At 45.6% G+C, this 22,377-nt stretch overlaps 1 protein-coding gene across 2 annotated transcripts in view; it reads left to right on the top strand.

Moving 5' to 3' along the window:
• The window catches only part of INPP5A (inositol polyphosphate-5-phosphatase A), a 276,814-nt gene that overhangs the window by 140,598 nt on the left and 113,839 nt on the right, over positions 1 to 22,377 (top strand). For both annotated transcript variants that reach the window (XM_064145101.1, XM_064145102.1), the window contains exons 5-6: positions 8,831 to 8,894; positions 14,069 to 14,172. In XM_064145101.1, the coding sequence (XP_064001171.1) occupies positions 8,831 to 8,894; positions 14,069 to 14,172 (168 nt within the window). The remainder of the gene's footprint in view (positions 1 to 8,830; positions 8,895 to 14,068; positions 14,173 to 22,377) is intronic.

The following is a 22,377-nucleotide window of genomic DNA, read 5'->3' as shown; positions in this document are numbered from 1 at the left end:
CTGCGCGTCAGGTGGACAAGGCCTCTGCGGGGGGAAGCTCAACAGCACTTTAATTGTATGTACTTTAGCTGATAAGTCTAATTCAGGAAGTGATAAATTGCTGGACACCTCATTTGTTTGCAAATAAAAAGTGATGGACTATTTTATAATGAGTCGATCTGTGTACCCAGCCTGAGTTTTTAACCTTGAATGCATAATAGACATTAGCGTTAATTGGGCTCTGCCTGGGCACAGCCAACGGCCGCATTCTGCAACACGCTTGCTCTTTGTGGCCATTCAGATGTGCCAGAGCCAGGCAGGGGCCGCTGCCAGCACCCTGGGCCTGTTGGGACTTCACCTGGGTCCCTGAGGACCTCAGGACCTGTGCTGGTTCCCACCTCAGGTTGTTCTGTCCCCAGTCTCTTAAACTTCATCACATCACAAACGAGCCCAGATAAGGCATCCTCATATCACCACCAATAGCTGCCCTTTATGTACCAATATTGCCTTCCTGTCTGGAGCTGCTGCAGCTCTTCATTTGCCCTGTCTAACTTGACTGAAGTGTGGCAGCTAATAGACTCCATCTTAACTGATGGGGAACTAATACCTGCTCTTGATGGTCAGGTTTATAAATATGTAAAATAATGTTTTAATTGTTGTTAGCAAAGCGAGGCAGCTAATCAATAACCTCCAGCGTGACAGCCACACTGTTGACATACAGCACAGCCAAAAAGACTTCTAGGAGATAAGAGTTTCCTGTCAGCAGTGCCCTGCTCTAATTAATATTCAGACATTGTCATGTTCGATGATAAATGAATTCCTTGAACTATATTGATATAGTAGGTTAAACATTGAAAAAGTTGGGTTGAACTTTGGCTTTAGATATTCATTAAAGCTAATTATGGATTTTATGACTACATGAATTACAGTTTCTGTGTCATCATTGGCAATTTGTTTTAAATTTATTTAAAGCAATCTTATATATTAACTTTATCACATTGAGTGAGGTAATGCAGTAAATATTTACTCTGTACAGTAATTAAAACTTCTATTCAGGTATTTCCTTTGTGCATTAAATTTCCACGGTTGAAATTGCGTAGTTTAAAAAGGTAATTACGCCAATTAGCTGTTAAAAAAGTTCTAGCTGTTTGAATATTCAGGCTTGGTGACATGACTTCTGTGTAACCAAAGGAATGGGTGCTTGCAGTAATGCCAGCTGCCACCCGTCAGGACCAATCTGTTTTCCAGATGAGTCTTTTGGCATGGAATAACAGAAGAAATTCCCAGTATGGCAGTGAGTGTCACTCTGGAACCTCACCCAAAGCAGTGCACGTTTCACTTCTGTCTGGTGCCAGGGAGGGGACATCACTGGGCTTTTGCCATCATCTGTTGTGGGAGGAGATGCAGAGCTCTTTGGATCCCCACATGCTTGCTGCAGGTGAAGCTGTATTGTTTCTGCAGCTGTAGGTGCAGGATGTGGGGACAGCCAGGTCCTTTGGCCAGCCTTGGGCAAGGCCTGTTCTTAACAACAGTGCTGTGTGAGATGGCCACCAACTTCTCCCAATGCTCCCAGCATTTCCCTTAGGCTGTCCAAGCTGGGATACATTTGTGTGCTCTGAGATCTCCATCATTCCTTAAGGGCCACACTCCCGAAGGCTGTCCAGTCTACAACTACCTGCTGTCTACAAGTACCTGAAGAGAGGCTGTAGCCAGGTGGGGTTGATCTCTTCTGCCAGGCAAGTAGCAACAGAACAAGGGGACACAGTCTCAAGTTGTGTCAGGGGAGGTCTAGGCTGGATGTTAGGAGGAAGTTCTTCACAGAGAGAGTGATTGGCATTGGAATGGGCTGCCCAGGAGGTGGTGGAGTCACCATTCTTGGAGGTGTTCAAGCAAAGCCTGGATGAGGCACTTAGTGCCATGGTCTGGTTGATTGGCCAGGGCTGGGTGCTAGGTTGGAGTGGATGATGTTGGAGGTCTCTTCCAACCTGGTTGATTCTGTGATTCTAAGTACTTCTGTTCTCTGCATCCAGCCCCACTGACACTGCATCAGCTCCTAGGAGCTGCCCAAGGAGATATGCCCTGCTCTGCCCATGGCATTGCATGCAGCTCCAGCTGACTTCAGGAATGTCAAAGCAGAGCAGGTTAGTTGTATGCAGAGCAGGTTAGTTGTATACAGAGCAGTCAAGAACATGGACTGCATCAAGAGAAGTGTGGCCAGCAGGGCATGGGAGGGGTTTCTCCCCTTCACCTGCTCCACCCTGGTGAGACTCCACCTGGAGCACTGTGTGCAGTTCTGGAGCCCCCAACACAGGAAGGACATGGAACTGTTGGAGTGAGTCCAATGGAGGGCCACTAAGATGGTCAGAGGGCTGCAGCAGCTCTGCTATGAGGACAGGCTATGAGAGCTGGGGCTCTTCAGCTTGGAGAAGAGAAGGCTTTGAGGAAACCTGGTAGTAGCCTTGAAGTATCTGAAAGGGGCCTATAAGAAGGCTGGGGAGGGACTATTTACAAGGTCCTGTGATGACAGGATGAGGACTAATGGGTTTAAACTGGCAGAGGGGAGATTTAAACTAGATGCTAGGAATAAGTTCTCTACAGTGAGAGTGGTGAAATGCTGGAAGAGTTTGCCCAGGGAGGCTGTGGCTGCTCCCTCCCTGGAGGTGTTCAAGGCCAGGCTGGATGAAGCCTTCAGACCTCACCTGTTGTAGTGGGAGGTGTCCCTGCCGATGGCAGAGGGTTGGATCTAGATGATTTTTGAGATCTAGATGATGATCTTCCAAGCTAAACCTTTCTATGATTCTATGATCTGAGGGCTGGAGAACCTCTGCTATGGGAACAGACTAAGAGAGGTGAGGCTGTTCAGCCTGGAGAGGAGAAGGCTCTGAGGAGACCTTAATGTGGCCTTCCAGTATCTGAAGGGGACCTGCAAGAAAGCTGGGGAGGGACTTTTTAGGGTGTCAGGTAGTGATAGTACTAGGAGGAATGGAGCAAAAGTAGAAGTAGGTAGACTCAGATTGGATGTTAGGAAGGAAGAACTTCACCGTGAGGGTGGTAAGACACTGGAACAGGTTGCCCAGGGAGGTGGTAGAATCCCCATCCTTGGAAGTTTTTAAGGCCAGGCAGGATTTGGCTCTGAGCAGCCTTGTTTCGTATGAAGTGTCCCTGTCCATGGCAGGGGATTTGGAGCTAGATGATCCTTGGGGTCCCTTCCAGCCCTGACAATTGTATGATTCTATGATTCTAAACACAGCACTACTTCCGAGCTTGCATCATAGTGGAGACTTCTTCTTACTTGTGCTAGAAGTTGTGCTAACTGCAGAAGTCATCCATTTTAACATGCTTATGGTGGAACAGATAATAGTTTACTTTCTTCACATCTGAAGCTTTGAAAAGCTCATCTGTTTTCAGGTGGTTTGTAACTTGCAACGTGTTTCTGTATCATACTGCTTGGGTACTCTCAGTGTTGCTGCTGCTGCTGTTTTGCGTGCCACAATCTCCCTTTTCCAAAGCACATTAAAACTGGAAATGAGAAAATAAAGCCAACTGCTAGACTTTGAATTAATACTGCTCAACTTTACAGTTTAAGCTGTTATTTTATGGAAAAGTAAGTTGAATCAATATAATCTCCTCCCCCTCTGCCCTGGCGAGACCCCATCTTGAATACTGTGTTCAGTTTTGAGCTCCCCAGTTTAAGAGGGACAGGGAGCTGCTGGAGGGAGTCCAGTGGAGGGCTACAAGGATGATGAGGGTACTGGAGGGCATGGCTTATGAGGAGAGGCTGAGGGACCTGAGACTTTTTAGTCTGGAAAAGAGAAGACTGAGAGGGGATTTGCTAAATGTTTATAAACACCTGAGGGCTGGCCAGGAGGGGAGGGACAGTCTCTGCTCACTTGCTGCCTGGGATAGGACAAGGAGCAACGGGTGTAAGTTGCAGCAAGAGATTCTGCCTGAACACAAGGGGGAACTTCTTTACTGTAAGGGTCACAGAGCACTGCAACAGGCTCCCCAGAGAAGTTGAGGGGTCTCCTTCTCTGGAGACTTTCAGAGCCTGTCTGGATGGATTCCTCTGTGATCTGTGCTAGATTGTATGGTCCTGCTCTGGCAGGGGGGTTCTACTTGATGATCTCCTTGGGTCCCTTCCAACCCCTAACATCCTGTGATCCTGTGATCTCATCAAGGAATGGCCCCAGGCAGTAAGCCCTGTAAGAAAGTTTCTTTTTCTTCGTGTTTGGTGGTGTTTGGGCAGTGAATTATAACTGTGCTCCATCACTTTTACAAGTTAAGGGTATTTACATAAAGCTGATTAAGTCTCTGCCAACACGGAAGACAGCGATAGCTGTAACTTCCATTCCATTATGGTTTTGCTTCTTTTCACTCCTGTGTTTAGCATTAAACAGCCAAAGTCTATCTTAGGTGTTGGCAGTATCAGTTCCTGAAACTGTACAGTGTTATTTAATGCCTATCAGGGACTCCATGTGTACAATTGTTTGACATTCAGTGCTACAAATGGAGACTATCAAACCAAACTTCCCAACTAATGCTTCAAAATTACTTTTAACTAGGAGATTAAAACCAGAGGAAGTCAAGCAGTGAGCTAATCAAGATGCTTCAGAGATAAAGTTGTAGCTTGGTCACAGGTGGCAGTACTACTTTTAATAGAACTGTGGCATCTAAATAAAATGGGTTTGGGGGTATCTTGATACTTCTTGGTTTGCTTATTGATGTGTTACATAGAGAAGCTTCAGAATTCATAATGCTGTCACCGAGGTTTAAATTGTCAGGTGTCTCTAAAATGGTCTGTGCTTGATAGATCACTATTTCCAAATACTGTTTTTTCAGTTAGCTTTTGATTTCCATCTCAGCTGTGGCAAGGGGAGTTGCAATGGGAGTAAAGGGAGAATGGCTTGCCTTGGAGATAGTCAAACACTGCCATAGAGGATTCAGAAGGGGTGACAGCCTCCCACCCTGGGGATTTTGTCATTACTTGGCAATGCCCGGAGAAGCCCAGTGATCAGCCTTGCTTTGGACAGGGATTGGACTGGAGATCCTGAAGGCCCCTTCCAGCCTCTGTGATTCAGTTATCCTGAGCAAAAACAAAGCTCCCTTAGAACATTTAGATGTCATAGGTAGACTGGAACGTGGTGGAACGTGTCCAGAGAAAGACCCATGAAGATGGTCAGAGGGATGAAGCACCTCTCCTAAGAGGACAGGCTGAGACAGTTGGGGTTGTTCAGTTTGGAGGAGAGAAAGCTCTGAGGAGACCTTATAGTGCCCTTCCCATATCTGAGGGGGCTTACAGGAAAGCTGGTGAGGGACTTTTTAGGTGTCAGGTAGTGATAGGACTGGGGGGAATGGATCCAAGCGCTAGAGAAGAGGTGATTTATATTAGATGTTAGGAGGAAGTGAGGAAGTTCTTCACCTTGAGGATGGTGAGACACTGGAACAGGTTGCCCAGGGAGGTGATGGAATCCCCATCCCTGGATGTTTTTAAGGCCAGGTTGAATGTGACTTTGGGCAACCTGATCTAGCGGGAAGTGTCTCTGACCATGGCAGCGGGGTTGGAACTGGATGATCCTTGAGGTCCCTTCCAAGCCTGACAATTCTGTGATCTAGCCCAGTATTTCCCGTTCCAGAATCCCTTGTTCATTTACTTTTAAATTGCTCAGACTTGAAGTATTTGCAATGTTGTTTTCCAGATGCTTGCTGAGGCTCATTTTCTTTCTTCTGAACACTATATAAGAAAATGAAATAAATCTGTATCTTTATACTGAGTTCTTAAAGAGCAACACTTTCTGTATGTCAGCTTTTCCCCTGTGCATTGAAGAAAGTCATGGACCAGCTGGGAGAAATTCAGAAGGAGCAGGAGAGGGGAGAATGGCTCAAATCTAGTGAACAAGTCTTTAATGCACTCTGTTAAGCTGCTAATAGCTCCTGGTAAAATAATCACATTTAACTAGACTTTATAACTGAGAACTCATTCAGCTGTTTGCACTGTCCTATTTTCTTAATGTATAGATATGTATCACATTCAAATTATTTAAACTTGATGTAATAGGCTGAAAGCTTTTATTTAAGGTCATCTCTCTAAATGAGCAGGTAGGAGCTCATCTGCAGCATTCTCAGAAGTGCTTCAGAATTGATTTCAGCAGGATAGAAACTCTGTGTGTGTGCATTCAGTTAAGATGTTAAGAAAGTAAGCACTGATGTTAAGAAAGTGAGATGCTTATGAGTAAGAGCAAGGTCTGTGACAAAGAACCATGTTGAGACTCGCACTCACCCAAGCACCATTTATGAACCCAGTCACTGTCAGTAGCTTCACAAGATTACCCAAAGCAGGGGTGCCACAGATGAGCTTCATGTTCCAGCCCCAAGGCCCAGCCTTTGAGCTCACTGGCTGTGACTTAGTTTTACTAAGAAGAATGCTGAAACTGGCCTGGAGAAGAGGAGGCTCAGGGGTGACCTCATTGCTGTCTACAAGTACCTGAAGGGAGGCTGTATCCAGGTGGGATTGGTCTCTTCTGCCAGGCAACCAGCAACAAAAGAAGGGGGGACAGTCTCAAGTTGTGCCAGGGGAGGTCTAGGCTGGATGTTAGGAGGAAGTTGTTGTCAGAGAGAGTGATTGGCATTGGAATGGGCTGCCCGGGGAGGTGGTGGAGTCACCATCCCTGGAGGTGTTCAGGAAAAGACTGCATGAAGCCCTTAGTGCCATGGTCTAGTTGACTGGCTAGGGCTGGGCGCTAGGTTGGACTGGATGATCTTGGAGGTCTCTTCCAACCTGCTTGATTCTATGATTCTTCCACTGTGTTTTCCTTTGGTGCTGCTACATCTCAGCAGTGCCCACGTGCATTTGAAGCAGCAGGCACTTCTAATGCAGGAGTTGCTGCCTTCCCAGAAAGTTTAAAGTTCTGGCAGCATGTGCTTTACTTTCTTTGTTGCAACCCAGTTAGGAAAATTATCTTCCAGTACAGCAATTGACTTTTGCCTGTAGCTTGCATATGATTTTAGGATTTTTATCTAGTATTAGCTCCCTGCAAGACAAAACAGACTCTTGTCTACCAAAAAATATCTCTGTAAACGTATTGCTATTCAAGAGTAATCTCCTTTCTCTTCTTTTTTTTTCTTCTAATCCAAAGGCCAGAGAATTGTGCAAACTTAGCTTTAGCCAGCAGCACTGGCTGTTGCTAATGATGGCTTCTCCACTTAGAAATTAAACATCAGGTGGCAATGTTTTTATCTGGTAGGAGGATTTATTTTGTTCCTGGCAGCACGTCCTTGTTGCAGGATGGTTAACCTTGAGTCCTCTGCCAGAGTGTCTCCTGCATGCTCTGATTTGCCTCCTCCACAGCATCAAAAGGAAAAGCAGGGACCGAGAGGAAGCTGGCTGGGTCGCAGGGAAGTGTACTCATCAGTTAAATGTGTGACAGTGTTTTCTGTTGGATGGACTAATATGTCAAGGAGATAGGCAGGACCTCATGTTTGTGCTTTTGACAAATCAGCAAATGTTTAATCTCTGGATGTGCAGCGCCTCATAAATAATGAATGCGGCAGCCGTGGAGCCACAGCACTGCTCTGCAGGAGGGTCTCTGCCTGAAGGGAGAAAAAGACATCACGAAACTCCATCATCCTTTTCCTTCAGTGCCTCGTTTCTTGTACACGTCTCAGTGAAAGTTTATGTAGCAGCAGGGTGCTTTTTCTTCCCCTCAGTTTTTGTTGAACACATCAGGCTCATCAGGTTCTCATCTGAAATGTGTACATTTTGTGTGTTCCACTCTAAAGGTTGTGTGCACTGCTTTTTCCTTTCTCACCAGATTTTCCCTTGCTTCCTTCTAATAAGTCATTTTCCTCACTAACCAGTGGAAAGCAGTGTGTTGTATGGCTGTGAAGGAGGGAAAAACAGCAAGCTGACAGCATGTATAGGTGAACCCTTGGCAAAGCTCCTGCGACAGTTACAGTTACCCAGATGTAGCTCAGCAGGAGGGGCTACAAGTCCTGTCTGAGTTCCAGCTCAGAGTATTTTATTTTCATCAGTATCTCACATTTTTCATGTATTGTGGGCACTAAACTCTGCTCCTGCTTATACTTAGAAGCACATCAGTTCTGCTGGTGTCAATCCACAGACCTGAGTTCCCCAGCTGTGACTGTTCTCTCTCCTGGGGTCAGCCCTCTGTGCCAGTCACTGCCTGGGTGGGCTCCACACCAGCACACCAGACAGTTGCTCTCCAGGTGTGGCCAGTGGAGGTGGACACACTCTGCTGCTCGGTCATTGTCCTCACTGTCAAAGCACTGAGGAGCAGGGAAAGCTGTACAAGTGCGTACCCTAAAGACCATCTTGGGATTTGAGTACTGCTCCTGCTCTGCAGCTGCAAAGCCATTCACTCCACACCACTCTGTAGGATGTAGCTCTCAGAGCTGTTGAATCTCTGCGCCCTTCTCTTGTTTCAGTGCTGCAATCTCCACCAGTGTTTGTTTTTGTTCTGAGAGTGCAGCAGAAGTTGTCAGGCTTTACAAAAGAGTTGTGGGGAGGTACTGGGTGTTCAGAAGGGGTTGTCTGTGTCACTGACTGCATCCGTTGGCTGGGTAATTCTGACAGAGCACCTGGTACCTATGCCCTTAGCATCCTGCCAGCTGTTGAGGAGCTTCTTTTAATAGCTTAGGAAACTGCAGAGAGGCAACAAAGGACATCAGCATTTTTATAGATCTTGGAGAATGTAAAAATGAGTCCTTTTGTTTCTTAGTATTTAATGTCGTCTGAGTTTTCTTTTTTAAACTGTAAAGTATGCTGCCTTTTTGTTTTCACTTAACCAAAGTAGGTACTTTTATAATGTCTTATTTTATTGTTATTTTTTTGCAGGCTCTAGGAAGTTTTTACTTTCTTCATGAATCCTTGAAAAACATCTACCAGTTTGATTTTAAAGGTAAGCAAAGGAATTAAATATTGGCAGTTGGCTTTATAAGTCAGGGCATCTTTCCTCTCATCTTCTCCAGCAGTGGTGCCCAGCAGCTCTTTCCATGCTCTCTGGAATTCTGTAATGCATGCAAGCTGCTGATGACAGACGTTACTTTTCTTACCTTTTACAGTCCTCTTAGAAGAAGTCAATGAACTGGTCATTAGTTGAAAGCTTGTGCATTAATCATTCCCATGCAGATGGACCTTGGGATCCATAGAGATGATTTCAAAAGAACTCTGAATGGTCACAAGGTTCTTCCATGTAGATCAGCTACAGGACCAAGACCTTAAATGTCCAACAGTGATGGTCATTTTGCACAGCAGCTGAGGTAGATTTATGGCTTAAATTACTTGGGAGCAACACAGGTCAGCAGGAAGGTGCCATTGTTTTTAACCTACATTGATTGGACAGGTTGGAGGTCTTGCTAAATCTCAGAAGTTTAAAAGTAATGTAGGCTGTGTGCATTAAATATTAGAAGTATCAGGGAAAATTATTGAATGCTTCCTGAAGTGCATATAGAAAAGATTATATAAAATTTATGTTATTTCAGTGGAGAACTCAGTATGTTAGGTACAAAAACCTTCTGGGCTTCACTTGGCTTACTGAGCTGAATCCCATTAGCACTACATCTAGCATCCCATTAATTTGAGACACTGCTGAAATGGTAGTAGCTATCTATGGAGTGAACTGATTGTCTTAATTATATAGATTCATTATTTTTGTTCTCAGTGGAGACAGATCCTCCCTGCTCATGTAATCGAGGATACAGGATCTTCCTTCCCTGAGATATCTGAGCAGTAGTTCTACATATAGAGCCCTGATAAGTCATAGAATCATAGAAACGACCAGGTTGGAAAAGACCTCCAAGATCAGCCACTCCAACCTAGCACCCAGCCCTGGCCAATTAACCAGACCATGGCAGTAAGTGCCTCAGCCAGGCTTTTCTTCAACACCTCCAGGGACGGTGACTCCACCACCTCCCTGGGCAGCCCATTCCAATGCCAATCACTCTCTCTGCCAAAAACTTCCTCCTAACATCCAGCCTAGACCTCCCCCAGCACAACTTGAGACTGTGTCCCCTTGTTCTGTTGCTGCTTGCCTGGCAGAAGAGACCAACCCCACCTGGCTACAGCCTCCCTTCAGGTAGTTGTAGGCAGCAATGAGGTCAGCCCTGAGCCTCCTCTTCTGCAGGCTGCACACCCCCAGCTCCCTCAGCCTCTCCTCACAGGGCTGTGCTCCAGGCCACTCACCAACTTTGTCACTCTTCTCTGGACACCTTCCAGCACCTCAACATCTCTCTTGAATTGAGGAGCCCAGAACTGGACACAGCACTCAAGGTGTAGCCTGACCAGTGCTGAGTACAGGGGCAGAATAACTTCCATTGTCCTACTGGCCACACTCTTCCTGAGCCAGGCCAGGATGCCATTGGCTCTCCTGCCCACCTGGGCACACTGCTGCCTCATGTTCAGCTACTATCTACCAGTCCTCCTGTCATCACTGGCTTCTATGCTGAAGAAACATTTTATCTGTAACATCCTAGGCTCTTCAGAGTAGAATTTATTTCTGAGAAGATTTTATTTACTGGGAAGCTCTGCAGTGATGTAGAGACTTCTGATGAGAGGTCATATCTGGTCTTCCTCCCAGAAGAGAGCAGCTTTGCAGACACTGGGTGATGGTGGTGTTATCAGATGGGCAGTGTGCAGAATAGGAATACTGGAGGAGACTGGCACTGCTGGATTACTCCAGCCCATGGGCTGCTGGTCCCATGTTAGCCACTGCTAAATCATTTTGACACATGCATGGCTTTGTGTGGCAGCAATATGTGAACTGTGTTTGCACATCTAACTCCTGAACACACAACCTCATCTCACCAGTGCTGGAGGACCAGAAGTTTTGCTCTGAATTCCGTCTAAAGATCCTGCCTGCTACTTACAGATGAGAGGTGTTGTAACAACATCTCACAGAGTGAAATGACACTTAGTTTAGAAGACAAGCTTTCTGTGTCTGTTAATTGTTGTTTCACAGCTAATTTACTACTGTATGGCTTTTAAAAGAAAATCACAGAATCATTCAGGTTGGAAAAGACCATTGAGATCAAGTCCAACCATTAATACATAGAATCATAGAATCAGTCAGGGTTGGAAGGGACCACAAGGATCATCTAGTTCCAACCCCACTGCCATGAGCGGGGGCACCCTACCCTAGATCAAGCTGCCCACAGCCTCATCCAGCCTGGCCTTAAACACCTCCAGCCATGCGGCCTCAACCTCCTCCCTGGGCAACCCATTCCAGGCTCTCACCACTCTCATGCTCAACAACTTCCTCCTCACCTCCAGTCTGAGTCTCCTCACCTCCAGCTGTGCTCCATTCTCCTTAGTCCTGGCACTCCCTGACAGCCTAAAAAGTCCCTCCCCAGCTTTTTTGGGGCCCCTTTCAGATCCTGGAAGGCCACAAGAAGGTCACCTGGGAGCCTCCTCTTCTCCAGCCTGAACAACCCCAACTCTTTCAGTCTGTCCTCACAGCAGAGCTGCTCCAGCCCTTGTGGCCCTTCTCTGGACACACTCCAGCGTCTCCACATCCCTCTTGTAATGTGGGCTCCAGAACTGGATGCAGTACTCCAGGTGGGGTCTCATCAGAGCAGAGTAGAGGGGGAGAATCACCTCCCTTGCCCTACTGGCCACAGTTCTCTTGATGCAGCCCAGGACCTGTTCTGCAAAGTTCACCTCTAAACCATGTGCCCAAACACCACATCTAAATGGCCTTTAAATAGATCCAGCTTTGACGACTCAACCACCTCCTTGGGCAGCTCATTCCAGTGTTATAGAATTAAAAAACAAAGTGAGAAAATGGAAGGCAAAAGTGTAGAAGAAGATAACAGATATGAATAAGCAGATGCTTGTCCTAGACAATAAACTGCTTTCAGAGGGTTTTGTCACTTGACAAAACCTCAAAGCCCAGTGAGGGGTGAGACATGAGCCTAGCACTGTGGTTGGCCAAACTGGGGAAGAAGAAACTCTTCATAAAGATCAAGGTGCTGCACTGGCTGGGAGCTGTAAGTCACCCACTCTTCTCCTAATGTAAGAGCAGAACCAGGCTCCAAGTGCAGTGTTTGTAAAATATGGCCCCAAAGGCTCTCATCTTTCAGAGGAAATGTAAAACTTGCCTCTTCTCTCACTACTATTGACATTTTCACAGTGTATTAAACTCTTAAATCAGAGGAGAAATCCAAATGGATACAAACGTCCTCTGCACAGAAATCATTATGAAATTCTGGCTCTACTCAAAAGCATGCAAAAAATAGCTGTTTATGTACAATTCAATATTCCTGGAACATCACTGTGTCTTGTCAAAATCCGCTGCACAGGGGGATGTGACTGAATACAGTCATACAGTCTTGGGGGAAAAAAAAGTGTCTCTGCTTTTCAGATCTCAGGAAGACATTTGAGTTTCAAAACGAGGGCAGTTTTCTCTCCAGCCTCATGTATTACTTGCTTCAGGCTGGGAAGGTGTTGATTGGGTTGGTTTTGTATTAATCAGAGGCCTGAAGGTTTGCTTGCAATGCAAACCGCTGCCAAGTTGTGTGCCCTAACAGACCATCACCCCACTGCTGGCTGCAGTGCTTGGATTTACAAGAGGAATCTTGTTTTCTCTGATGTGAAATCCGAAGTGGTGTAGAAGTATTTTTCCTTGCATATATGGGAGAAGGCTTGCTTGTTCCTCCTGCCTGCCCTTCTCAGCAGCCATGTCAGTGAGTGGCTGACTCACATGAGCATCAATATGGTCCTAAGTTGATGGTAAAGTGCCTCCTTTCTGCCAAGTGCTACCTTTTGTTTAGGTTCCCAGAGCAGAAGCCCTCAGCCCTTACAGTTTCTGCCAAATGCTTTCTGTATCTTGAATGACATGGGGGTCTTTCTGCTGACACTGGTAAACTTACTGAAAGAGGCACATCCATCCATGATCTACTTAGAATGATGCCACATTAGTTTATCAGGATATTTGTTTAGTCTTCCTTTGGGAGCCAGATCTCAAAGTGATTGACACATAAAGAATGTGCCAATTTTTCCCCCCCGATGATATATTGCTACATTACTGTAAATGCTTCCTCAGATTATATAAAATACTTTATCTGGACAAGTTTTGTCTTGCTCAGTATTTTCAGAAGATATCCAGTAGAATCAGATGGTTCTTGGCTCCCTACAGTAGTTGTTTTGGAGTTTTTCTCCTTTACATTCCTGTCAAAGTCCATTCAGGTAGGTCCAGCTTATTGGTAGCTGTAAAATAGCTGCCTCAGTTGCTGTGTTAGAGGAGTTTGGTAAATTATGTCAAGTTCTCATCTTGAGAGATGCCAATACCTTGGCCTTGGAATGGGTTGCCCAGGGAGGTGGTTGAGGCCCCATCCCTGGAGGTATCAGAGTATCACAGTATCACCAAGGTTGGAAGAGACCTGTTTAAGGCCAGGCTGGATAAGGCTGTGGCCAGCCCAATCTAGGGTAGAGCATCCCTGCCCATGGCTGGGGGGATGGAACTAGATGATCCTTGTGGTCCCTTCCAACCCTGACTGGTTCTGTGATTCTATGATTCTATGATCAGGAGAGAAACTGCATATGATGAAGCTCCAGAAGCAGAACCTGTTGTTCATGAGCTGTTACAGACCCACAGATTGATTGGTTAGGGCTGCAAAGCTTGTGCCATCTCTGTCTGCGATGGAGCCATTCCATAAAGACTTTAGGCAGTGATGTGTTCTGCTGCAAACACTGCAGCCACTGCAGCTTTCAGTCCACTGATAACCTCATGTGCTGAGAGCCAGAGATGGATCATCTGGAATCACAGAATCATTTTGGTTGGAAAAGACGTTTAAGGTCATGAAGTCCAACCATTACCTAACTCTGCCTAGTCTAGTTCTAAACCATGTCCCTCAGCACCACAAGGAGGAGGTGGTTCACAGAGAAGCTAATAGAAACAAATGTGTCTAAAGACACTTAGTTTAGTGGTCTCTGTTTTTCCCCAGAACAGCTCAGTGCATGTCTTTGCTGAGACCCTTCCACTGCTTTTGCAGATGCTGCTGCTTTGCCAATGAATGCTTAAGGTTGCTTATAAATACATGTGTGGTAATTTTGGTTTTCACTTTTTTGTCTTCCTAGCCAAGAAGTATAAAAAGGTCACTGGGAAAGAAATCTACTCAGACACTTTAGAAAGCACACCCATGCTGGAAAAAGAGAAATTCCCACAGGATTATTTCCCTGAGGTATGTACAATCTGTGGAGCTTTCCCAGTTACTGGTTATGAGTCTGATTGCTTGAGTAGCTGAGGACAGAATGAAGTCTTGGCTTTTTGTTTGTTGGCTCTTGACACCTATAATGCACATTCTAAGACATTGCATGGATTTACCAAATTCAAGTGGAGGCCTTTGTAGAGAGGAAGTCCTTGTGAAGGATGAGGACGATGATGAAAAGGCTTGTTTGTGCACCTAAAGCCAAAGAAACAGCTGCAACCCTGGCAGGGTGAGACACTACTTTAAATGGATCCCCTTGGTATTCTGGGGCAGCAGATCTGTCCTCCTGCTTTGCTAAATGTAGCCAGGTGCTGCTGCAGGCACTGCAAGTACAGAGGGAAAGGTGGTTTCTTACTGGGGCAAGAATGCTCCTCTAACTTGAAAAACACACTGGTGTTTTCCTCTGAGGCTGCTCTTAGACTCCTGAGATTTGTGTTTCTGTTAAGAAGTGGGGAATGCTGCCTGTTGGGGGGTGAAAGCCAAACCTACAAGCAAGCTGAGGGCTCTCTTCCACTGCACCTGCAAGTGCAATTGCACATGCAGTCTTTGCTTGCAGTTCTTTTCTGTGGTGGTTAATTTGCTCGTTTTTAACTTAAGAACAGCTAGAACATGAGTGTTTAATGGTTAGTGTTTGCTGCAAGCCAAGTGAATAAATCTTTTGAATGCCTATAACATTTGTGGACTAAACAGGCATCCTACTATTTTAATATTACTATTAAATATCCCTAAATGAGTATCATGGAAATATTTACATAGTGCCTGAGTGCTTGGGAGAGCGATGCACAAATCATTAGGGGTTGTGGGATTAGGTTATTCTGCTTCTTGACTTGGACATTAAATTATTTATGTTCTGTGTCTCCATACTGGAAGGGAAACTGCCTTTGACATAATTTGACTAGCTTTTATCTCCTGTGAATAAACACCCTAAGTACCTCTTTGCAGTCAGGTGATCTATCATGCTGAAGGAAGCTCAGGCATTGCTCAGGTGTTTGTCCTTCTCCATCAGCAGGAAGCTGCAGCAGTGAGGGTGATTGACAGCGTGAGTATCATGTTCTGCTGAGCGATGTGATTGCAGTGCTGAGGGCAGGAGCAGCAGCCTCTGAGAGCTGTTACCATGCTTAACAGAAATAACCCAAATTATGGGCTGCTCACTGATACCTAGGAAGAGTTATCTCCAGCTTTACTTCACTGCTCTTATTTCATCCCAGGGCTGGTGAATTTGTAGCTTGTTCAGTGTTCTTTATTACCACCTCTTACATGGACATTTCTTCAGTCTCTTGGAGAAATGGTGGAGTCCAGTGGCTTTCCAGCACTGTGTCTGGAGCAAGAATTGTGTTGTTCCTTGGTGCTCAGAGATCAGTTGTGCCCATGTTGCCCATGTCTTGTTTTGGAGCAAGAATTGTGTCGTTCCTTGGTGCTCAGGGATCAGTTGTGCCCATGTCACCCATGTCTTGTTTTGGAGCAACATCTTTACCCATCACACCTTGCAGGACTTCTGGATCCAGAACTCAAGCAGCAGCTAAATAGCTTCACACTGTTCCCATTCCTTACATCACCTTAAATGGCTTTTCTCAGGAGAGAGCACCATGTTCTAGTGTTGCTGTGGGTTCTGTTCACCTGGATAAATAGGGATGGGGTAAGTAAGAAAAGGGGAAATTCGCCACTCTTCACAGTTAAACTGTGAACAAAGCCCTGGAGCATCTTGGAAGTGTAGTTCTGTTCCTGCCTGCATCATGATTCCTTGTGATAATGCTGGGCAAGACCTGCAGACCAGGCCAGGGGATTTACATGCTTTATTGTGCAGTAGGAGAGGAAAGGGATACCCAGGACTGCAATAATGCAACTAATAACACCCTGTGGATATTTACAGTACTGTAACTTTCCTGTTTGTTGGCCTAGCATAGCCCAAGGCAGAATATTGTTCATGTGGCTTGAAGAGGGAGATAAAATAACTGTGATGATTGTTGCACTACATTGTTTTCCAGTTTGGGCAGAGGTCCAAAGAGTCTCCCAAGCACATAGAAGTGTTGCAGCATGAAAAACCCAACAGTGACATAGTTTAGGCTCCCACAGACATGTTTCTCCTTTTAAAGCCAAATTAATCTTGTTACCACCCATTTTTTTCCTCCACAAGTGTTGGTAATCACAATGCTAATTAAAAGACCACAGAACAATCTATTCTGTGAGGATTTGAGTTGACACAGCAGGATGCATGAGCAGCCTCTGTCCAAACATTACATTTTACATGCCCTTGTGTGTTTTATCCAGGCTTCTCATATCACAGTTACAATGTTTTCTGTGAGAAATGCTTTCAGACTCATTTCTTTTCCTTTTATTACTGCTGCTTAAAGATGATCTAAAAGTAATTACAATGATTGAGGCATAATGCAATTCAAAATAATTACAGCCCACTGCATATAAAACTAACAAAACTTTCTGTCTTGATTTATAGCTCCTCTTGGCTGGGCATAAGACTCAAACGATGCCTCTGGGAGCAACACTCCAGATAATGTTAGGCCATTTAAAAAAAAGCAGATTTGTGTAGTCTATCAGGGCTGAGTAATTTTTTTTTCCCCCCATAGTGAGAAATTGGTTGTTATCATAGATCACAGATACTGCTCAAAGCTCTTATGAAAGATGAATTAATTTCACTAATGCTTTAATGCAAACCTTTCATGGAGAAGGCTGTATGGTGATAACCTTACTGCGGTCTCTCCTTTCTCAATGATGATTTATGTTGTCTTTTAGTAGATGAAACTGCCTGTATTCACAATCCATCTGCTGGCTAAAGGAATCCTATTAACAGAGGATCTGAGAAGAGACTTAATGCCATAAGGTGAAAGATGTGGTATCCCCTTTCTGGGACATGCAGTAGGGATTCTTTTTCCTGTTTTAAAATGTAGATACTTCTCTGAGAGTGTAAGGATGATCTATATCATCTCTACCTGGTTTTGTGGTGGCTTACAGATGGTGGATCAGCTAGTGACCATCTGTTAAAGTCAGAATACAGATTGTTGCTTTGCAACCTGCAATGAGAAACAGTTTTCTCTTTCCTTCTTCTCAAGGTGTAGTCATTCTTTAAATTCTGTTTCCATGAGTTTCTTCTTTTTGAATGCTGTATTTGGAAATACTACAGCATCTCGGTGAAAGGCTTCTGCAGTGTATGTCTAAGGTGAAGGATGACAGCTTTACATTGAAAGGTGTTACACAGTGCTTCAGCTTTGTGCTATCTTAGATGCAAAGTTAATAATGTTTGTGTTCTTAACGTTAAATAGACACAGTATTAGTCACAGACATATTATTAATAATCATATAATCATGGAATTGTCAGGGCTGGAAGACACCTCAAGCATCACCAGAGAGCGGTGGTGAATGGTGCCATGTCCAGTTGGCAGCTGTCACTAGTGGTGTTCCCCAAGGATCAGTGCTGGGCCCAGTCCTCTTCCATGTCTTTACTGATGATCTGGGCCAGGGGATCAAATCTATGTCATCAGTAAGCTTGCAGATGACACCAAGCTAGGAGCAGGTGTGGAGCTTTTGCAGGGTAGGAGAGCCCTGCAGAGGGACCTTGCCAGGCTGGATGGGTGGGCAAAGACAATGGGATGAGATTGAACAAGGCCAAGTGCAGGGTTCTACACTTTGATCACAACAACCCCAAGCAGCACTATAGGCTGGGGACAGAGTGGCTGGAGAGCAGCCAGGAAGAAAAGAACCTGGGGGTGATGGTAGCTGAAGATGAGGCAGCAGTGTGCCCAGGTGGGCAGGAAAGCCAATGGCATCCTGGGCTGGCTCAGGAAGAGTGTGGCCAGCAGGACAAGGGAGGTTATTCTGCTCCTGTACTCAGCACTGCTCAGGCCACACCTTGAGTGCTGTGTCCAGTTCTGGGCTCCTCAATTCAAGAGAGATGTTGAGGTACTGGAAGGTGTCCAGAGAAGGGCAATGAAGCTGGTGAGGGCCTGGAGCACAGCCCTGTAAGGAGAGGCTGAGGGAGCTGGGGGTGTGCAGCCTGTAGGAGGCTCAGGGCTGACCTCATTGCTGTCTACAAGTACCTGAAGGGAGGCTGTAGCCAGATGGGGCTTGGTCTCTTCTGCCAGACAACCAGCAATAGAACAAGGGGACACAGTCTGAAGCTGTGCCAGGGCAGGTCTAGGCTGGATGTTAGGAGGAAGTTGTTGGCAGAGAGAGTGATTGGCATTGGAATGGGCTGCCCAGGGAGGTGGTGGAGTCACCATCCCTGGAAGTATTCATGAAAAGCCTGGATGAGGCACTTAGTGCCATGGTCTAGTTGATTGGATAGGGCTGGGTGCTAGGTTGGAGTGGATGATCTTGGAAATCTCTTCCAACCTGCTTGATTCTATGATCCTATGATCATTTAGCTCTAACCCCTCTGCCATGGGCAGGGACACCTCATTCTAGATCAGGTTGCTTAATGTTCCATGCAGCCTTGCCTTAAAAACTTCCAGGTTTGTTATTTATTGAAGTTAAAGGAATTAAGTAGCTGTGTTGAACTTATGAGTATTTAAAGGTAATTTACAGGTTAGGGTGACAGAACATGCAGATCACTCAGTGAAACAAGTGTCACAGGTGTCCTTGTTTTCACTCAGCCTAGGCTCCTCCAGCAGGAACTGAAGTACCTCCCCAGCCTCCTGTTCTGGCTCTTACTGGGGCCAAGGGAAAGGCCAAACCGTCATGTTTCCTCCACCACTGTTCCTTTGTAATTATTTTAAGTGATATGTTCCAACAGTAGTAAAATTTGGCTATATAGATGAGTCCTAAGAAAAATCTTAGCTGGAAGAATGTAGTCGAACGCTGGGTCAGGCTCATCCTGAGTGTGGCAGCAGTTCTGGTCATTTCCTGCAGCCTTGCTGTGGCAAGTCCGTGCCATGTTGTCACTGTGCTGCTATTGCCTTGGTAGTGTCAGTGTCATTTTGCAGAATAAGTTGTGTGGTGACTCTGCCTTCTTGGGAAAAGCAAAACAGGCTTCACGATTGCTATTACGTTTTGAGTTGTGCCTCCAGGATGTAGTTCTGTTGTTTATCCTCCTGTCAGCTCTGAATTCTTCTGTTCCAGAGAAAGGGTTTCTCACAGGATTAAATGCTCTTTGGAGAGCATAGTGAAGTGCAGGAGGGAAAAAGAAGGTGCCTTGTAAAGCCCAAGAAGTACTGCACCTCTTGCAGAGGATGTGAAGAGTGAGGACACACCAGCAGCAGCTCCTATTGTGCTTTCAAACACATCCCATTATTTTCAGCTGTTTCTGGCAGTGACCTGCTCTGGAGTGTGCTGCTTCAGTTGCTTCTAGGGTCTGGCCCCTTTGACATCACCTCCTGTCTTGCCGTGTCTCCACATGGTCCTTTGAGATTCTCTGAGAAATGAGAAAGGGACCTCTGAAACCTCTGCCTCACCAGCCCTACTCGTACCTATTGCCTGGCAGGATAACAGACAGCTGCCTCACAAATAGATACCTAACTGGGCTGTTGATGCAAGAATTGAGTCAGTTTTGTGTTTCTGTCTTCTGGTGAAGAAATCCTCTGTGGCTGCTGGTTGGCAACTTCCCTGCTGATGTGTAGAGGAGGAAGCTGGCAGCAATTTGCATGTCCCATGGGTTTATGTAAAAATAAGTAGAACAAGTGTAAGTTCTGTCACCTATTTCTTAGATTTGTGTGCCTCCTGCACAGACACCAAAGCCTGGTCTTGATTTTCTGATAAATAAAAGGTAATGGAAGCATTATGTGAACAAACAAATGAGCAATTCGATTATTACACTGCATACCAGGCTTTGTCATTAGATAGTCTGACTTCATGTTCTTGAGCTCTTGCTATACATTCTATTTTTCTTCTGATGAGTGCCATAGGTATTTTCATTTGCAGGCTTCTAAATTTATGCAATGGCTTCAAAAAATCTTTAGCAGTAAAAATATAACTGATGGTGTCATTACAGTGCTTGGTAGTGTTCAGAGGCTATGTTGGGCTTGAGCTTTCCACATGCTGTGTCTTACTCTGACACAGGGAAATGAGAAGGTGTTTGAGCAGCTTGCATGCAAACTCCTATGACCCCAAGAGCATAGGTTCTGTAGTTCTGTAAGCTGATCTAAGGGAAGAAAGGAAGTCATTTGGGGGCAGAAACTACTTGCTGCTTGGTTTTGGTGGAAATTTGTCCTAATAGCTCTTCCTTTTCTCAGCTAGTTAAATATTGAATACTTTGTGAGTAGGTGAAGCATGGGCTCCTGCACCAGGCTCTTAGCCTTGAGGAGTTGTTCTCCCCATGGTGGTGTTGCAAGAGCTGAACATCCCTCGGTGCCACAACTCAGTGGTCAGCTGCTCCAGGTGCCAGGCTTCCCATCTCCCTCAGAGCCGTGGTGTTCCTTTAAGAAGCTGCAATTACACCACAGTCATTGCCACTTTCATACATCTTTCCTTCATGCCCCTGCTTTGTATGGCTGAATAAACCCTTGCTGGGTCACTATTTAATTTGATATGGTCCCTCTCAGTAAAATGATGGAGAAAAGATGAATTAAGGCTCTGTGCTAGTCATTATCAATCATGGTTTGTGTGCATTACTTATTGCTCACAGTGCTTTTTGACATTAGCCCTCTCTAACCTCTCTCTTCATGTTAATGTTGTCTGGAGGTCCTTTTACCCGATGTAGCAGAGGTTATTTATGTAGGTGGTGTTTCGAGGGGTTTTTAAAAGGTCAGCACCATCTCCTGAGAGACTCTATTCACAAAGAAAAGCCTGGCAGGATGGAACTGCAAGTTTTCAGACTGTGATTGTTAAAATACATTTTTTTTGAAGGACTTCTCACAGAGAGGTGAGAGAATTTCCGTTACACTTCTTAAAGTACAGTTTTGGCAAAATAGCCTCTAATAAATATTGCTGCCCTTAAAACCCAGGATTTGCAGTGCCTGTGTGAGGAAACACAAAGCTGCTGTAAGAAATCTTCTTTTTCTCCATGCCATGGAATATAAATTGTGTTGCAAACAGCTTTTAATTGACTTGGATCTGGGTAAGCTTGCGTGGAACAGTGAGGCGGCGATGCAGAGGATCAGCATATTTCTATCAGTATGTGCTTTACTCTGACATTGCTGGTGTTGGTGAGATCATCAGTGATAGAATCAAAGCAGAGTCCTGTGGGGTGGCCTGCTGGAGAAGTGAATGATGGCTGACAGCAGGGCTCAGCCCCACACACTTCAGTTGCACAAAACCTGAAGCCAGTTGTACCTGTGTGCCTATGGCAGCAGGCTGGGCACATCCAATGAGAAAGGGATCTGGATGATGTCCTCTCAAAAGGCAGTGGTTCCTGGGGCCTGGTAAGATACCAGTGTCACTGCCATTTCAAGAAGGGTCCCAGATGGCCTTGCCTCAGTCATGGGAAGATGATGAAGCAGATCTTCCAGGATGACATGGGCAGGAGGAGTGCTCTGTGTGTTGTGTATACTGGCTCTAGCAAGGCCTTCAGTCAATGCAGTCTTCTGCAGCATCCCTGAAGCCCAGCTGGTGATGTGTACTGGGTATGTGGAGTACAAGGCAGCTGGAAAGCTGGCCAGCCACCAGGCTCTCAAGGTGGTGAACAAAGTCCAAGCAGCAGCTGGTTGCTAGTGATGTTCCTCAGGAGTCAGTGCTGAGATCCATGCTGTTCAACATTGTCATTAACAGCTTGGACAACAGGATGTAGTGCATGGTCAGCTTTGCTGATGATGTCAAGTTAAGGGAGCAGTTAATACACTGGAGGGCTGCTGTTCAGAGAGGCTTCAGCACGCTGAAGAAGTGGTATGACAGGGGAACCTCATGGAATTCAGCAAAGATTAATGCCAAGCCTGGTCTCTGGGCTGGGGTAACACTCACAAAGCAGTGCAGGCTGGAGATGACTATCAGGAAAACAGTAACGGACCTGCATCTTGTTGGACAGCAAGTTTACTTTGGCTGCAAAGAAGAACATCAGCATCCCAGGACATGTTAAGTCCCAGGAAGGGACTCTTCCATCTACTTGGCACTCCCAAGACCATGTCACATCTCCATTGTTGTTTTGGGAACCCCTGTACCAGAGAAACGTGGACAAATGGAGCAAGTGCAGCAGAGCCACCTCAGGGGCTGGAGCACAGGATGTAGGAGGAGAAGCCAGAGAGCCTGCCTGTGTCATCAGGAGAGAGAGGTGAAGGGTGACCACTCTGCTGGCCAGCT

The sequence above is a fragment of the Pogoniulus pusillus genome, chromosome 6 (assembly GCF_015220805.1).
Source record: "Pogoniulus pusillus isolate bPogPus1 chromosome 6, bPogPus1.pri, whole genome shotgun sequence".
In the NCBI taxonomy this organism is placed as follows: domain Eukaryota; kingdom Metazoa; phylum Chordata; class Aves; order Piciformes; family Lybiidae; genus Pogoniulus; species Pogoniulus pusillus.
The sequence above is the reverse complement of the archived record's forward strand: the minus strand, read 5'-3'. Positions and strand labels throughout refer to the sequence as shown.